Source organism: Histomonas meleagridis (assembly GCF_020186115.1).
Source record: "Histomonas meleagridis strain 2922-C6/04-10x chromosome Unknown contig_182, whole genome shotgun sequence".
Taxonomy (NCBI): Eukaryota; Parabasalia; order Tritrichomonadida; family Dientamoebidae; genus Histomonas; species Histomonas meleagridis.
In genome coordinates this window covers 59,434-78,465 of record NW_027150799.1, presented here as the reverse complement: position 1 = coordinate 78,465, position 19,032 = coordinate 59,434, and the positions used below count along the sequence as shown (strand labels likewise).

The window sequence follows — 19,032 nt, the reverse complement described above, 5'->3', positions numbered from 1 at the left end:
CACGTTGCTTTTATGAATTGTTGGAAATAACTAAAAAAGAAAATAAAACAAGAAAAGTTCTTATTGATGAACAAGAATTTAAAGTACCCACTCTTATGTTTCAACAAGTAACAGGCTTTTCATTAATTATTCATCTTCAACTTCCTTTAATACCAGCTTCTGATTCCAGACTTAAATTATTTTTATCTCAACAAACACAATTATATAAGTCAAAATATATGGAAATGATTAATAAACTTGAAACAGAACAAAATAATCGAACTGAATTATGTCAAAAATATGATAACCAAATAAAAGAATTAAAACAGAAAATCGAATCCCAAAAAGTGGAATTTGAACAAGAAAAGAAACAAATGAAAGATCAATATGAAAAGTTAATTCAAGAAAAACAGCAAAAACTTATAACGACCAAATCAAATTTGGATCAAAATTTCCAAACAAAAGAACAAGCTCTTATTTCAACATATGAATCTCGAATCGAAGAATTAAGAACAAAGCTTAATGATTCAGTAATCGAAAACCATAAAATTGATGCATTATCAGCACGTCAATCCGAAAAACTTCGACTTTACGAAACGCAAATTACAGAATTACGAAATCAATTACAAAAAAGCGAAGAAGAAAAAAAGTCAATTTCAACAGAAATATTCGAAGAAACTAAAAAACGAGCTTCATTACAAGCTGAATTAGAAACATTAAAAACAAAATTCTCCAATTTAAGATTAGCTTTAGAAGAAAAATCATCTCTTGCTGAAAACACAGAAATGACAGTTGAAAATTTACAAACTAAACTTGCATTAAAAGAAAACGAATTTGAGGAACTCAAAAAAGAAGCAATAATACTTAAACAAAAGGCAGATGAAAGAGATTGGATTGCTGAAAAGTCAAAACATGTTATAGAAAAACAAGCAACAAATATCCATACATTGATTGAGCATATTAATGAAAGAAAACTATTTATGGAACAAAAAGAAATAGAAATTAATAGAATGGAAAATCAAATTAATGAACTAAAAGATGAAAACAGAGGACTTTCATATACAATTAGTGAAATGCAAACAGAAGCCGAAAATTTAAAAGAAACAATTAAAACATTAAACGAAAAATTGGAAATGATTGAAAGTGATTCTAAAGCAGATAAATATATGCTTGAATTACTAACGCAACAGTTGAAAACAAGAAGAAGTTTAAAACTTAATGACTATGGTCTTGATTCCCTTAAAATGGCCAAAAGTTCTAATGAAAGTGCGACATTAAACGAAAATCAAAAAGATGATCCACTTGAAAGCGATGAATATAATCAATCGGACAGTGTTATTATATGATGTCAAGAAATAATTTTTCTCGAACAACAAAAATAATAATAATGAGTAATCAATTCCATTAATTTTTGGAAGGAGTACATAATAACATTTAGTAACTTAACTCTTTTGATTTACATATCTCATCAATTGAGTTAAGCACACACTTGATTTTGAAGTATAAAATATTTAGATCTTTTGGAAAATTCATGAAATATTCATGTTAAAATTCCAAAAAAGAGCTCTTTTTAAATAATGTATTTGAATAAATGTTTATAAATATGTATTTTTTGTATTAAATTGTTTGGCTGAATGTGCGATTTGAAGACGTTTATATTTAACGGTTTTGAAATATGAAAGGGTTTCTTTTCAAGATTATCCCAACAAAATCAGAAGATCAAATGGCCTTGCTAAATATAGTGCCATTTATAATCCTTATCCTAAATGTGATGAAGATTCATTCCAGTGCAGGTTTATCTCAAAATTATGTTTTATTTTCATGCATATCATCATTTTTATCCTTATTTGCACATTTTAATATTTCATTCTTTCTATACTTAATCAATTTTGTTGTAACATTATCACTTTTATTACTTGTTAAAATGAAGTATTCATTAAATTCAAAAACATTTGCGGATTCAAAACATACTATCTTTATTATACCAATTACTGTAGTTCTTTCCTTGGTAGCTTTTTTTGATGTGTCAAACAGTTTCAAACAATTTTTGAAAAACATGAGTTTATATTTCAATTCATTTGCTTTGCTTTGTCAAGTTATGTTAACAAGAAGATCCAAGCGAATAACAGTTTTTATGGGATTTTATACTGTTTTCTTCATCACGAAGATTTTGGTTATTATAATACAAATTGCAGACGCTTTTGTTTTTTCTGGATCTACAATGTGGACTCTGTGGATTAACGGAATATTGACTGTCCTATTCCTTGTTGATTTGTTGTTCTTTGTTTTATCTGCGAAGCAGAAGAATGACGACTATGAATTGCCATTTTCACAATTTAATGATCTCTAAAAATATACTTGTTTTAGCCAATATTAATATTGCAATAAATGTGCTCATTTTTATATAACTTTCGTCTTATTTAATTTCGATATTGAAATTTATAAATATATTTTTAAATAAAACGAAACGATGCTCACACTTCATTTGACATAAACTATTTCTTTGTTAAGCACACGCAAATTCATATTATGAGTTTTTTTTAGAGAGTCCATCAAAAAATACGTTTAAAATATCATATTGATTGAATGCGTTTTGATCGTAAAAGATAAAAAAAAAAAAACTTTCCATAACCAAATGATTTAATAATAAAGTTTCAAGAACTTTATCTATGTTTACAAAACACTCTATAGGAAGCACGAACAGTGTTAGCGATTACTTTTTTGAATTATTTTCAAAATTATCTTTATTTTTGAAAGGGATTTTCAAAAATAACCCTTCAAATGTGCTTAATGGCTTGTTTCTCATTTTTGGAGTAATTGGGAAAAAGCGTAAAAAGTCTTTTTCGATATCAAACGAAAATTGTGGAGGTGTGGAATCTTTTTCCAACTGTGGTAAGATGTACTGATTATTACATTTTTGTATTTGTGGTAATGGTAGTTGATTAGGTGATTGAATTGTAGGTATTTGTAATGATGGAATAATTAAATTTGGAGAAGTTTTTATTAATTTTCCGCTCATATCGAGCTCATATCTGTATTTAATATTGCCCATTTTATCATTTACTGTGATATACTTAATAAAGCGCTGTGGCTTTTTCCTCATTAATTTTGGAGTTTAAACGAGTTCGATTGAAATTTTTCATTAGAAGTTGAAAATCTTCTCTCAAAATTGTTCTTTTCGGCAAATAAATTTCAATTATATTTTAGTGAAAACTATCGTAAAATTATTCAAATTTAAACTCTTTCACATTTTTGAGAACATTTAAAATTCGTGATTGGACGGATGTCACTCAAAAATTCCAGACTTAATATTCTGTCTTCTTTAAGATAAAACAATAATTCTCCAAGGCTTATTTCAAGACACCATTAAGGACACCCGTAATTAACATTACCAAGCCTCTTTTAAATTCATTAATTAAATATATTCTCGATTCAAAACAAAAAAAAAAATAATGAAAGATAAAGTTGACAAAACAAAAAACTGCCTTTCGGCCGTTTAAAAAAACGTTTCACAGGGTGAAGTTCACCCAATGGAAGGAGGATTCGATCTGAACGATAAGCTTCCATCCGAAAGCAACGAACGTCTCCCTGTTAACGTAGATGACTCTATTACGCCTGTTACAATCAAGCAATTATTGAATTCGAATTATAATCCTGGACAACCATTTCTTATCGATGGCGTTCAAAGGAAACAAATAAATATTGTTGGTATGGTCCACTCAGTCCAAGAAGAAGCAATTGCATCTTATTATGAAATTGACGATTCAACAGGAATATTTCAAGTTCAAGATTTTTCAAAAAATATGGAGTGCCTAACCCTTTCATTTCCAGTAGGTACCTATGTTTCTGTGGTTGGTAAGATATCAACAAATTCACAAAATACTGGACCAATTATTTCAGCATTTTCTGTCAAGCAAGTCGAAGATTTCGATGAAATTCCATATCATTTTCTACACGCTTTGTTCGTACATTTCTTTTCTCTTCGTGGTTTACCCCCTAATTCTTCATTTGCAATTGCAGAAAATCCTCGCAATCATACGGAAGCAAGTGACCACAACGAAATCCCTGCGCCACAAGAACAAGAAAATAACCAAGAAATGGACGAACAGTTAAGACCAAAAATTCTCGAATATATTCAAATACACAATTCCAGTACTGGAGTAAGTAAAGCAGAAATTGCCGGACACTTTGGATCAACATATTCACTAGAACGGATTTCCAATGCTATATCAGCCTTGGAATACAATGGTGAAATTTATTCGCCATCTATCGATCATTATGTATTTTGTTAAATAATTTGTATTTTTTGGTTTAATTTAATGTTTGTATGGCAAGAAAGCAGTATTTTGAGTTTTGTTGAGATATTTGCGAAAGGTGAAAATTGTTAATTCCTTTTCTTAAAACCAATCAACTTCTTAATTCTTTTTAAATTTTTCTTTAATATCAATAAATAAATGAATAGAGTTTGTTGGCCTTATTTTAGAACAAAAAATTCAAATTAAATTTATTATGTTTTTTTTAATTTGTTTCGAGGATTTCAAATTGTTCATTTAAAGAAAGAATTTATAAATTAGAATAACAGGAATAAAGAAGTTGACGGGATAAAACTTAACATCTTATTTGATTTGATTAACAATGATAAATAACTTTATGATAATTACATTGATACAAGTAAATATTTCTATGTAATTATTAAGTTTTCGGCTTTTCCAAAAACTCCGCACTTACTCACATTTATTCTCCTATTTCCATAAGCAACACTAAAGAATCCAATTGTAGTTTTATTCTTCCTAACAGAAAATCCAAGTGTTTCTATTTTATAAATATTTCTTCAATACATTTATAGCACGCAAGAAAGTTCTTCCATTAATTCCGTTTTATTTACATAAGAAAACATAAAAAATGAAATAAAAACATTATTTACAAACAAACAACAAATTCATCAAACAAATGCAAACGGATTTACATCTTCCACAATTGGAAGGTATTTCGTGATTCCTTTTCCAATTAAATTTACTTGTGGCAATGATATTTCCATACTTGTTAGTTCTGGAAAACGGCTTTCAATTGTCGTCATATTGCTTGCAGTGAGCTTAATATAAAAGTTACGAAAGAAGTGAAGTGCAAATGCGATTAGAAACAAAAAAAGTGAAAGAATTAACTGCGATACTTTTGAAGCTCCTTTGACTATGAAAAAAGAAATCAATAAAATGATGCCGCCGTAAGCAGAGGCAACGCTTCCATAGAAAAGAAGTAGAATAAAAAATTTGTAATTTCTGTATCCAAGACAAATCCCTAAAGAATCACAATGATGATCCATGTTTAAAATACAACAACCACACCTCGAACAATGATGACATCTTGGTGGTTTTGGCAAGTGACATTTTTTGCATAAAGAATAATTGGAAATTAAATCTGTTCCTCTTTTTTGAATTTCATCTGATAGACGGCCAGGATTCATGAAAAGTAATCGAAACAAGATAAATTCAAAAAGAAATAATAATAAAAAGGTAAGAAACATTAAAAATTGACCTAACATAAAAATTTTTGAATTAGAATCCTGAATCATCTTTATAAAAGAAAGGCGACAAGAAGGTATTACAATTGTATAAAGAATAATATTGAAGAGAAATGCTCGAAAAAATTGTGCGCAAAACGATTTTTTCATGTTTACTGAGACTGTAAACTATTGAAAAGAAGATGATGAGCTCAAGATTTACTTCAGTTGCAGTTTCAAAATAAAATATTAGATGTTAATCCAATATATATATATATTTTTAAATATTTGAGAGTATGACATTTTATTTTGAGTTTATTGAGTTTTTTTTGAAACAATACTTCATTTAGAAGTATACGTAGAGGTCACATTGAAGTTACAAAAAGACTTCTAGAACGAGTGGGAATTGATATATATATATGTTATAGATATTTATTTGTTTTATCTGAAAATTATTTTAATGATTTATTTTTTCAAAATAGTATTTGGGAATTATTTTAAACAACACTTATTTCTGCATCTTTTAATGGTCACACAAAAATTGTTAAATTAATTCTTAAACAAAAATGAATTGATTTATATATATATGTTAAAGATATTTATTTGTTTTCTTAATAATTTATAATAATATTTTGAAACAATATTTGGAAATCATTTAAAAAAATATTTAGTACAGAATTTTTTTTTGCATCTTCTAATGTTACACAAATATAGTTAAATTACTTCTTGAACAGAAAGGAATTGAGATTAACACTATAAATATTTATTTGAATTATTTGATATATATTTTAAAAATTTTATATTTCGAAACAATATTTGGAAATAATTTGAATTATTTAGAACAGCACTTATATTAGTATCTGAAAATGGTCATATAGAAATTGTTAAATTACTTCTTGTCCATAAAAATGTTGATATTAATATAAGAAATTATTTTGTTTTATATAGAATTTATATTAATAAATAAAATTATGAAATAATACATGGAATTTAATTAAATAATATAAAGATGCACCTGTCATATCAGCAGAAAATAGAAGATTTGACATCATTCAATCGTTTGCGAATAAATTCCATTCTAATTATGGAAAATATCAAAATTGTACTGACATTGAAAAACGTAAAAAATAATCATAAGTATCAAGCAAAAAAAAATATAATAAAAATAAATGCCTATTGAATATCATTCGAATGTTTATGTAAAAAATTCTTAATTTTTTAAGTTATTACAAAATTTCAGCTCTGACTTATTGTATATACGATAAACATTAAATCATGTGTAAAATATATAATTTATAAATACATTATGAAGATATTCTCATTTTAACCTATTTTTGAGATTTTATAAAAACTTACATAATGACCAAATTTAATTAATGATCAAATTTTTGTTCAAAAGGTAAATGCATAAGTTTCACATCGATTTAATTCGAAATTAGAATATATGCATTTAAAAATATTTTATGTAGAATTTACTAATCATTAAACAGTAGCTTATAAACCAAAATATATTATAATTTTAACCAGTAATTTATTAAAAAACAAAGTTTTTACACCACTTTATATACATTTACTTACAAAACATTCATTTCTAGGATTGCTTCTTGATAAGCTTTTGGAAGGAAGTCTATGTCGCCGTCCTTTAGCACTCCCTTTGGCAGGTATTTCACGAACTCAGGTCCCATTTTCAGTATGTATTCGACGACCAAATTTCTTCTTTCCTCTTCAATCAATTGTTTTCTTCTTTCTTCTCTTTCTTTCTGCAACCTAAGGACATTTAACTCTTCTTCTTTTGCCTGTTGTAACATTTTTCTTCTTTGCAAAATATGCGCTTCTAATTCTCTTCTATATCTACTTATTTTAATTGCGTTTTTTTCTTGTTCAAGTTGCTCAAGTCTTTTAAATCGTTCATTTTCTTCAATCATTTCTTTTCGCGCTTTTTCTTCTTCTTGTTTGGATAACATTAATTTCCTTTGTTTCTCTTCTTCATGTTCTTTCATATATTGTCTTATTTCTTCGTGTTGACGTCTTATTTTTTCCGATTCTTCGATTTCTTTCTGCTTTAATCGTTCTAATTCTTTCTCATATTCTAAATCAATGATTAGTTGCTCATATTCTTCGCGTTCTTTCTCTTGTCTTCGAATGTTACGGCCGATTTCTTCTGCTACAATGTTTCGAGCTATTTCTCTTAGTTTCGATTGTTCTTGAGCTCGTTGAAGTCGTTCATCTACATCTTGAATATATTCATAGATTTTACGATCTTCTTCTTCTTCAAGTGCTTTTTCGGCTGCTTTAAGTGCGGCGCGTTGTTTCAAAAATTGATCAATTTCATGTTTAGTCCTTTGCATCCTTTCAAGTTTTTCTTGTCGTTGCCGAATATATTCTTCACGTTCTCTTTTTTCAGCTTCTTCGATAAGCTTTTTATCATGTTCACGTTCAATTTCATAAAGTAATTTCTTGCGATTTCGTTTTTCTTGTAATTGTTGTTGAACAAAAATTTGATCATTTCGAAGCTTCTCGGCTTTTGCCTTGCGTATTTCTGCTTCACGTGCTTCTTCTTCTTGATTAATTTTGTTGATGCGCTGTCGTTCCATAGCTGCTTCTAAACGTTGTTCTTCTTTCCACATTCGACGCTCTTTGATCTGGTTATCAAGTATTTGGTTGATTACAGCTAGTTCAAGTTTCGATTGAAGTTCTCGAATTTCTGCAGAATTTTCTCGAATTCCTTGTCGCAACTTAGAATTACGAAGTTTTTCTTCTTGTTGGCGACTCATTTCTTTTGCAATATTATCAAGTTCTATATTTCGCTGTTGTTGTTCTTCAATGTTTTTTTGATGTTGATATAATTTATTTGCTAGCTCAAATTCTCTATCTGCTAACATTTGTCTCTTTACTCTTCTATTTATATCAGCACGAATATCAGCTTCATATGCGACCCTTGCATTCCAATCTTTTTTTTCTTCTTCCTTGGCTTTCATTATTTCGCGCTCGTAGGCTTTTCTGTTTTTAATTCTTTTCTGTGCTTGTTTTAATCCAGCATGTCTCATGGAAATTTTATGTTTTTTGTTTATTCATTAACGTATTTTTACTCCAGTTTCCATTTTAATCTACAAAAGCATATAGAACTTCCATAATTAGTATTTAGACAGGAAGCAGTAGGAAATTTCTCTTCTCAATATAAAAGAAACATATATATATATATATATATATATATATATATTGAATTAATTTCGAATTTATTCTTCAAAGTATTCAAAAAACATTTTCTAAATTTATTATGTATCCATGATTTTATTAAGATTCAAACATTTATTTATTTGTTAGATGGGAAATATTAGCATTTCTTACAAGATATTTTATCGTATTAACAACAACCATTTTTTTTGTTAATTTTCTTAAAAATATCGATATCTTCTTCTTTTTTATTCTGATTTATATAATATGCAAGAGAGATATCACAAGCTATTTGATTGAATATTGGAGCTACAGAATTATATAATGTTGCTGTTGAAGAGAAGAAAGGAAATCCATTTGTTTGTGCATATTGAATAAGGTCTGTCATTGGAATTGTATCTGGAAGATCTATTTTATTTGCAACAATATATATCTTACATTCTGGAGAACAGTTTTTCCTAACACAATCAACCCATTCTTCTATGCATGTACAATTTGCTTTGCCTGAAGCATCAATAACAATAATTGCTGCTATTGCAGATCGAGAATACATTGGAACAAGACATCTATATTTTTCTTGTCCAGCTGTATCCCAAATATTCAATGTAACAGGGCCTTTTTCTGTCTGAATTGTACTTGAGAGGAAAGATGATCCAATAGTTGGTTGAACCTCTTGACTAAAATAATGAAGATTGTACTGTGTCAGGATTGATGTTTTTCCAACTGATGTATCACCAATAATAACAACTTTGAAGCCAGGAACCAATTCTTCAACCATTTTTATGGTTCAGTCAGGTGGAAGATCACATAACCGCATTAATCTCTGAAAAAAATGAAGCAAAAATTTTTATTGGAATTGAAAACAAACCGCTTCACAAAATTTGAAATAGCATTTCAAAAGCATTTAAATTTGGATAAAACAAAATTTTAGTGAAAACAATTTTTTCTCCTGAGAACAGTTTGAAAATTACCCTTAGATATATCATTAGTTTTATTTGAATGAGTATCTCAAAAAAGGGTTAACCCTATCTAGATTCTGCAAAATCTATTGCTTCAGGTGGAAATGAACTTGGAAATATGGATGAAAGTTTTGATGGAAATGATGGTAATTTGATTGAAGGTGGAAGTTCTGGCCATAAATTCGGAGTACCAAGTAATAACAATTGTTGGCGGAGGATTTTAACCTCTGACTCTTCATCAAAAGCTAATTTTCCTAAAATAAGTTCTATAAATATACACCCACAACTCCATATGTCAACACTATTTGTGTAATTCGTAGCACCTATGAGAATTTCAGGTGCTGAATATTGCAATGTACACATTTTAGGCGTGTGTGGTCTTTGATTTATTTCTTTTGAAAGACCGAAATCACATATTTTAATTGTGAATTCCTCATTAATCAATATATTTGTGGATGTTAAATCTCTGTGTATCCATCCTTTTTGGTGAATATAACAAATAGCGCAAAGCAATTCTCTCATTGTTTTTTTAATTAATTCGATTGATAAAGGATGATTTCTAAGTATAAATGTAAAAAGATCGATTCCAAATTATTCATATACAAGAAGGACCTTATCTTTTTCATATATTTTATCTAATAATTTAACAATATGATCATGCTTTAGATTTAATAAAGCATTTATTTCACGATTTGTTGTTGTTGAATAGGCACATTCTTTAATAGCAACCAAGTCATTACTTTCTTTATCTTCTCCTAGACATACAGATCCATATGTTCCTTTTTCTATTATTTTGATTTTTTTGTAGCGCATGAAATCCTAACGTACAATTTGCACCACCCCAACGACATCGTTTTTATTGAAAAATCGTTTGTTACGGACAATTGGAACGGTAAAAGTATACTTTTCAAAAAGTCACCGGATTTTTCAATAAAAACCAATTTACGACCATTCAAATTTGAATTGATTTTTTGTTCGTTTTACTTCATTTTTTGGATGGGAAACGATGGAAGCAAAATCAAAGTCAAAAAGACCAAGTTAACCAAGAAGCTTGTCTCTGATTTGGTAGCAAGCACTCACTTTAGCGAAGAAGAAATCAACATTCTCTTTGAAAAGTATGGATATCTGAGCAAATTGGGCCATGACGATGGTACTATAGACATGGAAGAGTTCAAGGAAGCATTGGGCCTCAGAAGCGTTGGCTTTGCTCAGCGCATATTTGCTGCATTTGATCGCGATAATAGTGCAACAATTGAATTCCCTGAGTATGTTAAAGGTCTTTCTTCAATTTGTCCAAGAGCTTCGATAGACGAAAAGGCAAAGTTCTGTTTCGGACTCTTTGACGTTGATGGAAATGGAACAATTGAAAGACAAGAGCTTAAAAGTGTTTTAGCCTTAAGCATGAAGGAAAATGGCTCTGTAAAGCTTACGCTTGAACAATTGAATCAATCTGTTGAAGAAACATATCGTCAAATTGATACTGATGATAATGGTGTTATTTCTTATGACGAATTCCTTGGCGCAGCCAGAGCAAATCCATCTATTCTCAATTGTGTTAATGTTGATGTTGAGCATTTGCTCCAAAAGAAATAAGATTTTTTCTTCATCAAAACATCATTAAATATTTCATTTTATATTTTGTTTCTTTATTTATTTTTCATTCCTAGATAACTGATCATTAAAATTGTTTTCCATTATAAATTATTTGAATTAATTTTCAAAGTGATAATTGATGCATCGAATTCTCGAAATCTCTGTTTAATCCCATGTATTGATCATATCTTAATTAAATTCCGCATTTTCTATTTCCTAACAGCTTAAAAATTCAATGCATATCTGATATTCAATATTTTCTATGAGAGCTTTCGATTTCAAATCTGTAATAAAACCGTCTCTGATACTTTAAATTTGCTGCAATAAAAGATGGAAGTGATTAATTTTGAAAGCATGCTTAATTCACTCCAAAAATTAATATTCCATTTAACTGAAGATAATATGGAGAATTCAGTTCAACAAACTTTAAATTTGTTCGATCCAAATTTCCCTTATTCATTTAATTTCACAATTTGTAAAATCGTTTATTCGGCATTTTGTAAGCAAAATAATGAAATATATAAATTCATAAATTATTTAAAATTAATTCAAACAAAAGAAGAAGAAATGGACAAAAGTATTCCAAAAATTATTGATATTTTTATTGACCAAATCATTAAAATCAAATCACATGATGCATATTTTATTATTGAAAAGATGATTGAGAAAAATTTAATTGATAAAAATGTTACTAAAAATATTTCATCACCATACTTTGCACATTACAAAACAGAAGATAAAAATAAAATAAAAAAATATTTTTACTCTCATTACAGAAAAAATTTTGAAGAGCTTTCAAGGAACAATTGGGAACTTCATAAGAAATATGTTAAAGAAGGAGTCAATGAAAATGAAATTGCTAAAATAATTCGATATGATGAAATAGAAAAACTTCAAGAAATATCATCACAAACTAATTTTGATTTTAATCAAAGAATTACACCGTCTCCTTATGAAAGATGTTCATTTATTAATCAATATTATGTTACATTAATTGAATATGCAGCATTCTTTGGATCTGTAAAATGTTTCAAATATTTACTTATGAACAATGTAAATGTAGAAAATACAGGTAAATATGCAGTTGCAAGTGGAAATGAAGAAATCATTCATTTATGTGAACAAAATCATTCATCATTTAAAGATGCATATGAAACAGCAATTAAATTCCATCAAAATGATATCTTTAGATATATTTTTGAAAACAAATTACAAAAATTTTATGATGTTTATGATGATGTTGAAGGTAGGCAAATTATTCAAACCAGAGATTTAATAGAACTTGGTTGGATATGCATAAACTTTAGCAACTATGAAATACTTTCTTTTTTATTAAAAGAAGGAATGAAAATATATAATAAAAATATTAATCTTATTAATGAATCAGCACAAATTGGTAATATATTTTTAATCAAATATTTCCTTATAAAAAATCAACTTCCAAAAGATATATTGGTATATTCAGCAGAATCAGGAAACATAGAACTATTTAAGTATATTTTCGAACAAGACGGAATTGATATTAATGTTAAAAATATTTATACTTTTTATTTTATATTTGTTCTATTAATTTTATATTTAAAATTATCTTTTAATAATTATTTATAGTATTTTGGACTGCATTAATGAAGGCATCACAAAACGGAAATTTAGAAATAGTAAAATTACTACTTAAACAAGAAAAGATTGATATAAATTGTAAAACTATTTGTTTGTTTTGTTGGGTGTTTTAGCAAAGAATTTTATATTTTGAAAAATTATTTGGAATTTATTCAAATTATTTACAGCACTTATTTTGGCAATTGAAAATAACTACAATGAAATTAGTAAATTACTTCTTGAAAAAGAAGGAATCGATGTTAATATTAAAGCTAGTTTTCATTAAATTTATTTCGAATTTATTTCAATTACTTGGCGTTTTAAATTAATATTAGGAGATTATTTATATTATTCATGACAGCACTAATGAGTGCAATCAAGAATGAAAATATAGAAATAGTAAAACTACTCCTTTCTAAAGATGGCATTAATTTTAATGCCAAAAGTGATTTTAGTCTTATAAACTTTATTTACTATTAATTTTTAGAAATTATTCATGATATTTGTAACACCACTCATGGTTGCAGCTGAAAATGGTTCCTCGGAAATTGTTGAAATTTTACTTAAACAAAAAGGAATTGATATCAATGCTAAAAATATTTATTTGTTTTATTTTATATCAATATTAAATATTTATATTTTTTTTATAATTTTTGGAATGTATTTAAATCATTTAGAACAGCTCTAATGCTCGCTTCCAAAAAAGGTCATATAGAAACAGTTAAATTACTTCTTGAACAAGAAGAAATTGATATTAATGCTAAAGATATTTATTTGTTTTATTTAAAATTTGTGTTGATAATTTGATATTTCAAAATAATATTTGGAAATTATTTAAATTATTTAGAACAGCACTTATATTGGCATCTGTATATGATTATAAAAAAATAGTTGAATTACTTCTTGAGCAAAAAGGAATTGATATTGATGTTAAAGATATGTGTTTGTTTTGTTTAATATTAGTTTTAAGAATTTTATATTTCAAAATAATATTTAGAAATTATTTAAATTATTTAATACAGCACTTCTGTTAGCAGATCGCTTGCATCATAATGAAATAGCAAAGCTGATTCGTAGGCAAAAATTTTATCGAGCTTTTAGGAAAGCTATTGGAATAGGATTAATCGCGTTAGCTTTAACTTATTTTTTGTTTCTAAATAAATAAAAAGAATTGTTTAATATTTGTTGTTTTGTAGTTAATAAGTGAACATTCTTTTATTGATAAAATTTTGTTGTATTCTCCAACAAGAAGGAATTGATATTAATGCTAAAGATATTTATTTCTTTTATTTAAAATTTATTTTAATAATTTGATATATTTTAAGAATACATGGGGAATCTGCAAATTATTTAATACAGCACTTAATTTAGCATCTATAAGTGGTTATGTAAATATTACCAAATTATTTTCCCAGCAATGAAAAATATGATTTTTAATCTCAAAAATAAAATATTATATAAATATCATAATTTTCCTCTTGTTTTGTAGTATTTCAAGATTTAAGAATTTCAAATTTTTTTTTTTTTTAATATTTTTCTTTGTTCACTAACATTAATTATTTCTGAAATGAAATGTGAAGTGAAACAACAATGGAAGGGAAAAAAAGATTTCAGTTCCAACTTGAGAACTTTGAACAAGTTCTTGAAAAATACATGATAGGACTAACAACACACCTCCCGGATAAATACGACTCATCTGAGTGGGCGAACAAAATTCCACCAGAAGAAGCTTTAATCATTTCATCAGATAAGGATGAAATTAAAGATTACACCCCATATAAACCCGAGAGCATAAGTTCAGATGATCTAGCACATGCATATTATGCAAGTCAAGTCCAAACATTTCTGAATATAAAATTTCCAGATAACAAAAACGAAGAAAGCGAATAAATTACGTATGGTTCTGACAGTTTGGTTTTAGTCAGATTTTTTGATATTTCACAAAATTACTAAATGTTTTTAATACCATATTTTTTCTTTTCATACTTAGGGCGCCCCAAGCCGTTTATGTAAACTTATGAATTATTTTGTAAAACAAAAAAATGACTTCTTTCATCCCACTTAAACCTGAAATTGCTCAAAAGTTACTTGAGCAATGTGTAGATAAAAGCGAAACTCAGCAATGGGCTGGTGAAGTTTTCCTTGTAATTTCACAAAAGAAGAAGCAAAGGTATGTATTATTAACTGAATCTTGTCTTTATATATTTTCTAAATCACGTGTTCGCTCTAGTTATGACCGTGAGACAGTCCTTTCTATTTTTGATTTAATAAGTTGTTCATGTTCACAAGAAGAATTAAAACTTATATTTAAAAGTTCAAATGGTGAAAATGTTTATCTTTTAAACTTTCCAGAAAGTGGCCAACTTATGACCAATCTTTACCGTCAATACAAGTATATTACTTGGAATGTTGATGTTGAATCTGTTACAGGATTAAATTTAATACCAGATGCAAATAGTCAACTTCCACCAAAAAGTCGTCCACCACATATACTTTTGCATCGATACGTTGCAGCCTCTGTTTCCAAATCACAAGATATTGATCCAACCATATCATCAATAATAAATAAATATGATTCCAATCCGCACAAGTCAATTAAATTCCAACGCGCTTCCATCAAATCACCCACGCCATTATTCTTTGCGTTATCTCTTGAGCCAAATCTTTCTTCGATAATTCTTGAAGATTTTTCACCACAAAACTTAGGTAATATCATCACGTGGACATTTTCCAACTATAACAAACTCATTAGCATTACCTTAAAAGGTTATAACAGTGCCAATTTCAAAGGCATTCATGTTAAACGTAACACATATAATCATTTGAACTGTCTTCGAATCAATCATTGTTCGACAAACTTTGTTATTGATTTCTTAATGTCCATGAAACAAGTTACATATTCCATCAACACCATAATATTTAAGAGCGTCAAGCCGATTTTAACGGAGCAATTAATGCAAATCTTTCGAAAGTGTTTAGAGAATTCGACATTTTTATCAGGAATCACAACAATTGGATTCATTGATTTGAAATGTGAAATATCCATTATATCATTCATTAAGAACATTTTAGAGTCCATTGAATTACGGCAATTAATAATCGAAAACTGTGGAATTGATATATGTAATTTCATGACAATGTTATCCAACACTAATAATAAGTTACAACGATTATCAATGCGACGTAATTATGGACAAGAAGTAATGTTACGAGATGATTCATTACCAGAGAACTTAATCCATTTAAATGTTGGAGACTCAAATTGGATACCGAATTCATTGTCATCATTCTTATCAACAATTTGTCGACGTTCACGAAAGTTTCCATTAGTATTAGAACTCGACAAAACACATTTAACTATTCCATGGGATGAATTCTTTAACTTATTACCATTAGAAAGTTTTCATCCATCAATCACTGAGTTAAATATGAGTTATAACAAATTCGATTCCAAATCATTTAACGAGTTTTTACGCTTTTTAGAAACTCAAACTCCATTAACGAATGAAAACACACAACATAAATTAATGCACTTATCTATCTCTGGTTGTTTCTCGAAAGAAGTCGAGAAATGTTTTACCGATTTTAGTAACTTCTTTTCAACACGAGAACTTTGGGGTTTATCATTATGTGACGTATGCACTATTACTAATCCCGATGTCATGGATTCATTAATTGATATGTTATTTAACATCTATGGGTTAACATCGATAAATATATCATCGAATTATATCCAAGATTCGGCCGCTAAAAAGTTTTTACATTTCATAAGTGAATCGCCAACAATAGCTGAAGTATATATCGACAAATGTGAAATTAATGATCCAGAACAAATGTTATGGTTCTACGAATGTTTAATGTTATCGCCACATATCTTAGCATTTAATTCAGTGATCAAAGACTTAATACCATTTCGTCATTATGATGAAGTTAAACGAATTAATAATCGTTTGTTACGGAAAAGACCATTCAGTACACAACATAAACGATTATATTTATACTTAACTTTATACGGCGACTTCCAAACGAGAATTATAAACCCGCCATATAAAGTTAATGATCATATTAATGACTCTTTGTTCGATACAGCTTTCATTAACACAGTGCCGTCATTGTTCACATTGGCATCGCGAACAACAATAGATACATCCGTTGACCCGTTGGCGTCGATGGTGACGGAGTACATCGCAACAAGTGGAAAATACGGAATCGTTCCGCCGACTGCGCCGCCGCCGGAGGCCGCTGATAGAGTATTCGGATTGCCGTCGGTATTCGCAACAATGCAAATGTACATCGACGAGGAGCCAGGATTAGGTGTAGAGATGGGAACAAAGTTAAACGAATTATCAAAGAGTCTGGCGGAGGCTTTCAACACCGACGGAAAAAGGATTTCAGTGTTCGCGTCAAATAAGTTGGAAAGCGGTAACGATATGACAACAATACCACTGATCGATTTCGGTAAATAATTCGCTGTTTAGTTAAATGTTTATGTTATAGATAAAGTGAAATTGGAAATATTAAATTAAATCAATAAATTTGTTTTCGCGTAACTTTATAAGATGAATTCATGTGTTTTAAATGATAAATTAAAATAAAAAAAAATATTATATAGAACAAATAAATATCTTTAATAAAAATGTCAGTTCATTGTTCAAGATGTAATTTAACAACTTCCACATAACAAAGCTTACATGTCTTCGTAAGTGCTGTATAAAATAATCCAAATGGTTTCCAAATATTATTGTGATACATTAAATCATTAAAACACATAAAAAATTAAATAAATAAATATCTTTTGCTTTAACGTATGTTAACATCGATTCCCTTTCGTTCAGAATTAATTTAACTTTTTTGTATAACCTTTATATGGCTTCATTAAAATAATTAAATACAATTTCCAAATATTGTTTTGAAATAGTCCAATAAGTAATTTTGAAGTTTCAATATTTCTACAAGTTCATTTACAGACCATAAAAAAAGTTTTAAATCAACTACAAATTTGAAGCAAATATCTGCCTAAACACCATACTCCGAATGAATTTAATATTAACAATATATATTAAGAGTTTTTATTGTTGTAGACAAACGCCTTAAAACAATTTATTTACTGTAACATATAACGTTCGCCAAACATAAACGGTGTCACAAGTAGATCATGTAAAAAAAAATCAAAAAATCACTTTTACTGAATATCTTCGAAGTAAAAGTTCACAGAGTCAATGATTAATTTAGCCAAAAAAGAAATTGTTTCATTTTCACATTTGCAATATTCACCAATTTCATTTTCATACTGGTACAGACATTCATACAACGTTTGTGTTGCATCAGCATCGAACGAAACGTTTTCCAGTAGTTCCAAAATGATTATGATAATCATTGGCCCACATTCACCATCATAAATAAATTGCATAACCTCATCAATTGCCCACATGTAATCGTTTGGATTTTTGATTATTATTTGCTGAATGATCAAAATCGCTTTCGATGAAAATTTATATGGAATCAAATGTATATATGTAATTAAGTCGTGCAACAGTTCGTTTGTAAGAAGTATTTCCCATTTGTCAATGTTTTCCAATAGATAAAATATTCCCCATAAACAAACATTTGTATCTTTCTTGAGAAATTGAAATATTTCTTTGAAGATTCGCTCAGTGAAAATTTGAAGTTTTAATAATACTTTTATCGAATAAATATTAATGACGTCATTGGAAAAAGAAAAAAATTCTAAAATTTTCTCTGCGATTTGTTGTGAAAATTCGCCAAAATATTGGAAATATGTATCAATGATTTCTAATGAGCCACAAATGTTTTTGTAGTTTTTCGAATTTAATAGAACTGATGTGTATTCGATGTATTTCGGTTTCATTTTGTTATTTATGACTATTTTTAATAATTTGCTGATGTCGATATTATCGTTTAAAATCAAAAAATTTAAAATATCTTTAAGGATTAAATACAGAAACTTCGTGGAATGTTTGGTATAATAAGAGATAAGTAAATCTAATGATTGAGTTTTATAAATAGTTTTGCTAAAAATATAATTAACAAATTGTTGTAAATTTTCCTCTGGAATATTAAAATCAAAGCCTCTGTTCAAAAGATATGTGAGGCAGTTAAGAGAAATCTCTAAAAATCGATTTTCTTCAACAAAATTAACTGACATTTCAAAAATAAATTGTAAGATTTTTCGGTCAATTATCTCTTCTTTTGGTGTACATGTAAAAATCG

General features: G+C 28.0%; 7 protein-coding genes across 7 annotated transcripts; 5 read left to right on the top strand and 2 right to left on the bottom strand.

Annotated features, from left to right (window-relative positions):
• Positions 1-218: 218 nt before the first annotated feature.
• Positions 219-1,325, top strand: GO595_002535 (uncharacterized protein; the record flags this gene model as incomplete). Its single annotated transcript, XM_067915455.1, has 1 exon — positions 219-1,325. One exon carries the CDS (start codon positions 219-221, stop codon positions 1,323-1,325), a length of 1,107 nt encoding a protein of 368 aa, XP_067777301.1.
• Positions 1,326-3,509: 2,184 nt separating this feature from the next.
• GO595_002534 (putative replication factor A2) lies at positions 3,510-4,271 on the top strand (the record flags this gene model as incomplete). Its single annotated transcript, XM_067915454.1, has 1 exon — positions 3,510-4,271. One exon carries the CDS (start codon positions 3,510-3,512, stop codon positions 4,269-4,271), a length of 762 nt encoding a protein of 253 aa, XP_067777300.1.
• Positions 4,272-7,050: 2,779 nt separating this feature from the next.
• GO595_002533 (meiosis-specific nuclear structural protein 1) lies at positions 7,051-8,523 on the bottom strand (the record flags this gene model as incomplete). The annotated part of the gene is made up of 1 exon (XM_067915453.1): positions 7,051-8,523. One exon carries the CDS (start codon positions 8,521-8,523, stop codon positions 7,051-7,053), a length of 1,473 nt encoding a protein of 490 aa, XP_067777299.1.
• A 317-nt stretch (positions 8,524-8,840) lies between these two features.
• GO595_002532 (small GTP-binding protein) lies at positions 8,841-9,428 on the bottom strand (the record flags this gene model as incomplete). Its single annotated transcript, XM_067915452.1, has 1 exon — positions 8,841-9,428. The coding sequence occupies one exon, from the start codon at positions 9,426-9,428 to the stop codon at positions 8,841-8,843; it is 588 nt and encodes a 195-aa protein (XP_067777298.1).
• A 1,177-nt stretch (positions 9,429-10,605) lies between these two features.
• On the top strand, positions 10,606-11,202 carry GO595_002531 (EF hand family protein; the record flags this gene model as incomplete). Its single annotated transcript, XM_067915451.1, has 1 exon — positions 10,606-11,202. The coding sequence occupies one exon, from the start codon at positions 10,606-10,608 to the stop codon at positions 11,200-11,202; it is 597 nt and encodes a 198-aa protein (XP_067777297.1).
• Positions 11,203-14,391: 3,189 nt separating this feature from the next.
• On the top strand, positions 14,392-14,691 carry GO595_002530 (uncharacterized protein; the record flags this gene model as incomplete). The annotated part of the gene is made up of 1 exon (XM_067915450.1): positions 14,392-14,691. The coding sequence occupies one exon, from the start codon at positions 14,392-14,394 to the stop codon at positions 14,689-14,691; it is 300 nt and encodes a 99-aa protein (XP_067777296.1).
• A 152-nt stretch (positions 14,692-14,843) lies between these two features.
• On the top strand, positions 14,844-17,267 carry GO595_002529 (uncharacterized protein; the record flags this gene model as incomplete). The annotated part of the gene is made up of 1 exon (XM_067915449.1): positions 14,844-17,267. One exon carries the CDS (start codon positions 14,844-14,846, stop codon positions 17,265-17,267), a length of 2,424 nt encoding a protein of 807 aa, XP_067777295.1.
• Between the last annotated feature and the right edge of the window lie 1,765 nt (positions 17,268-19,032).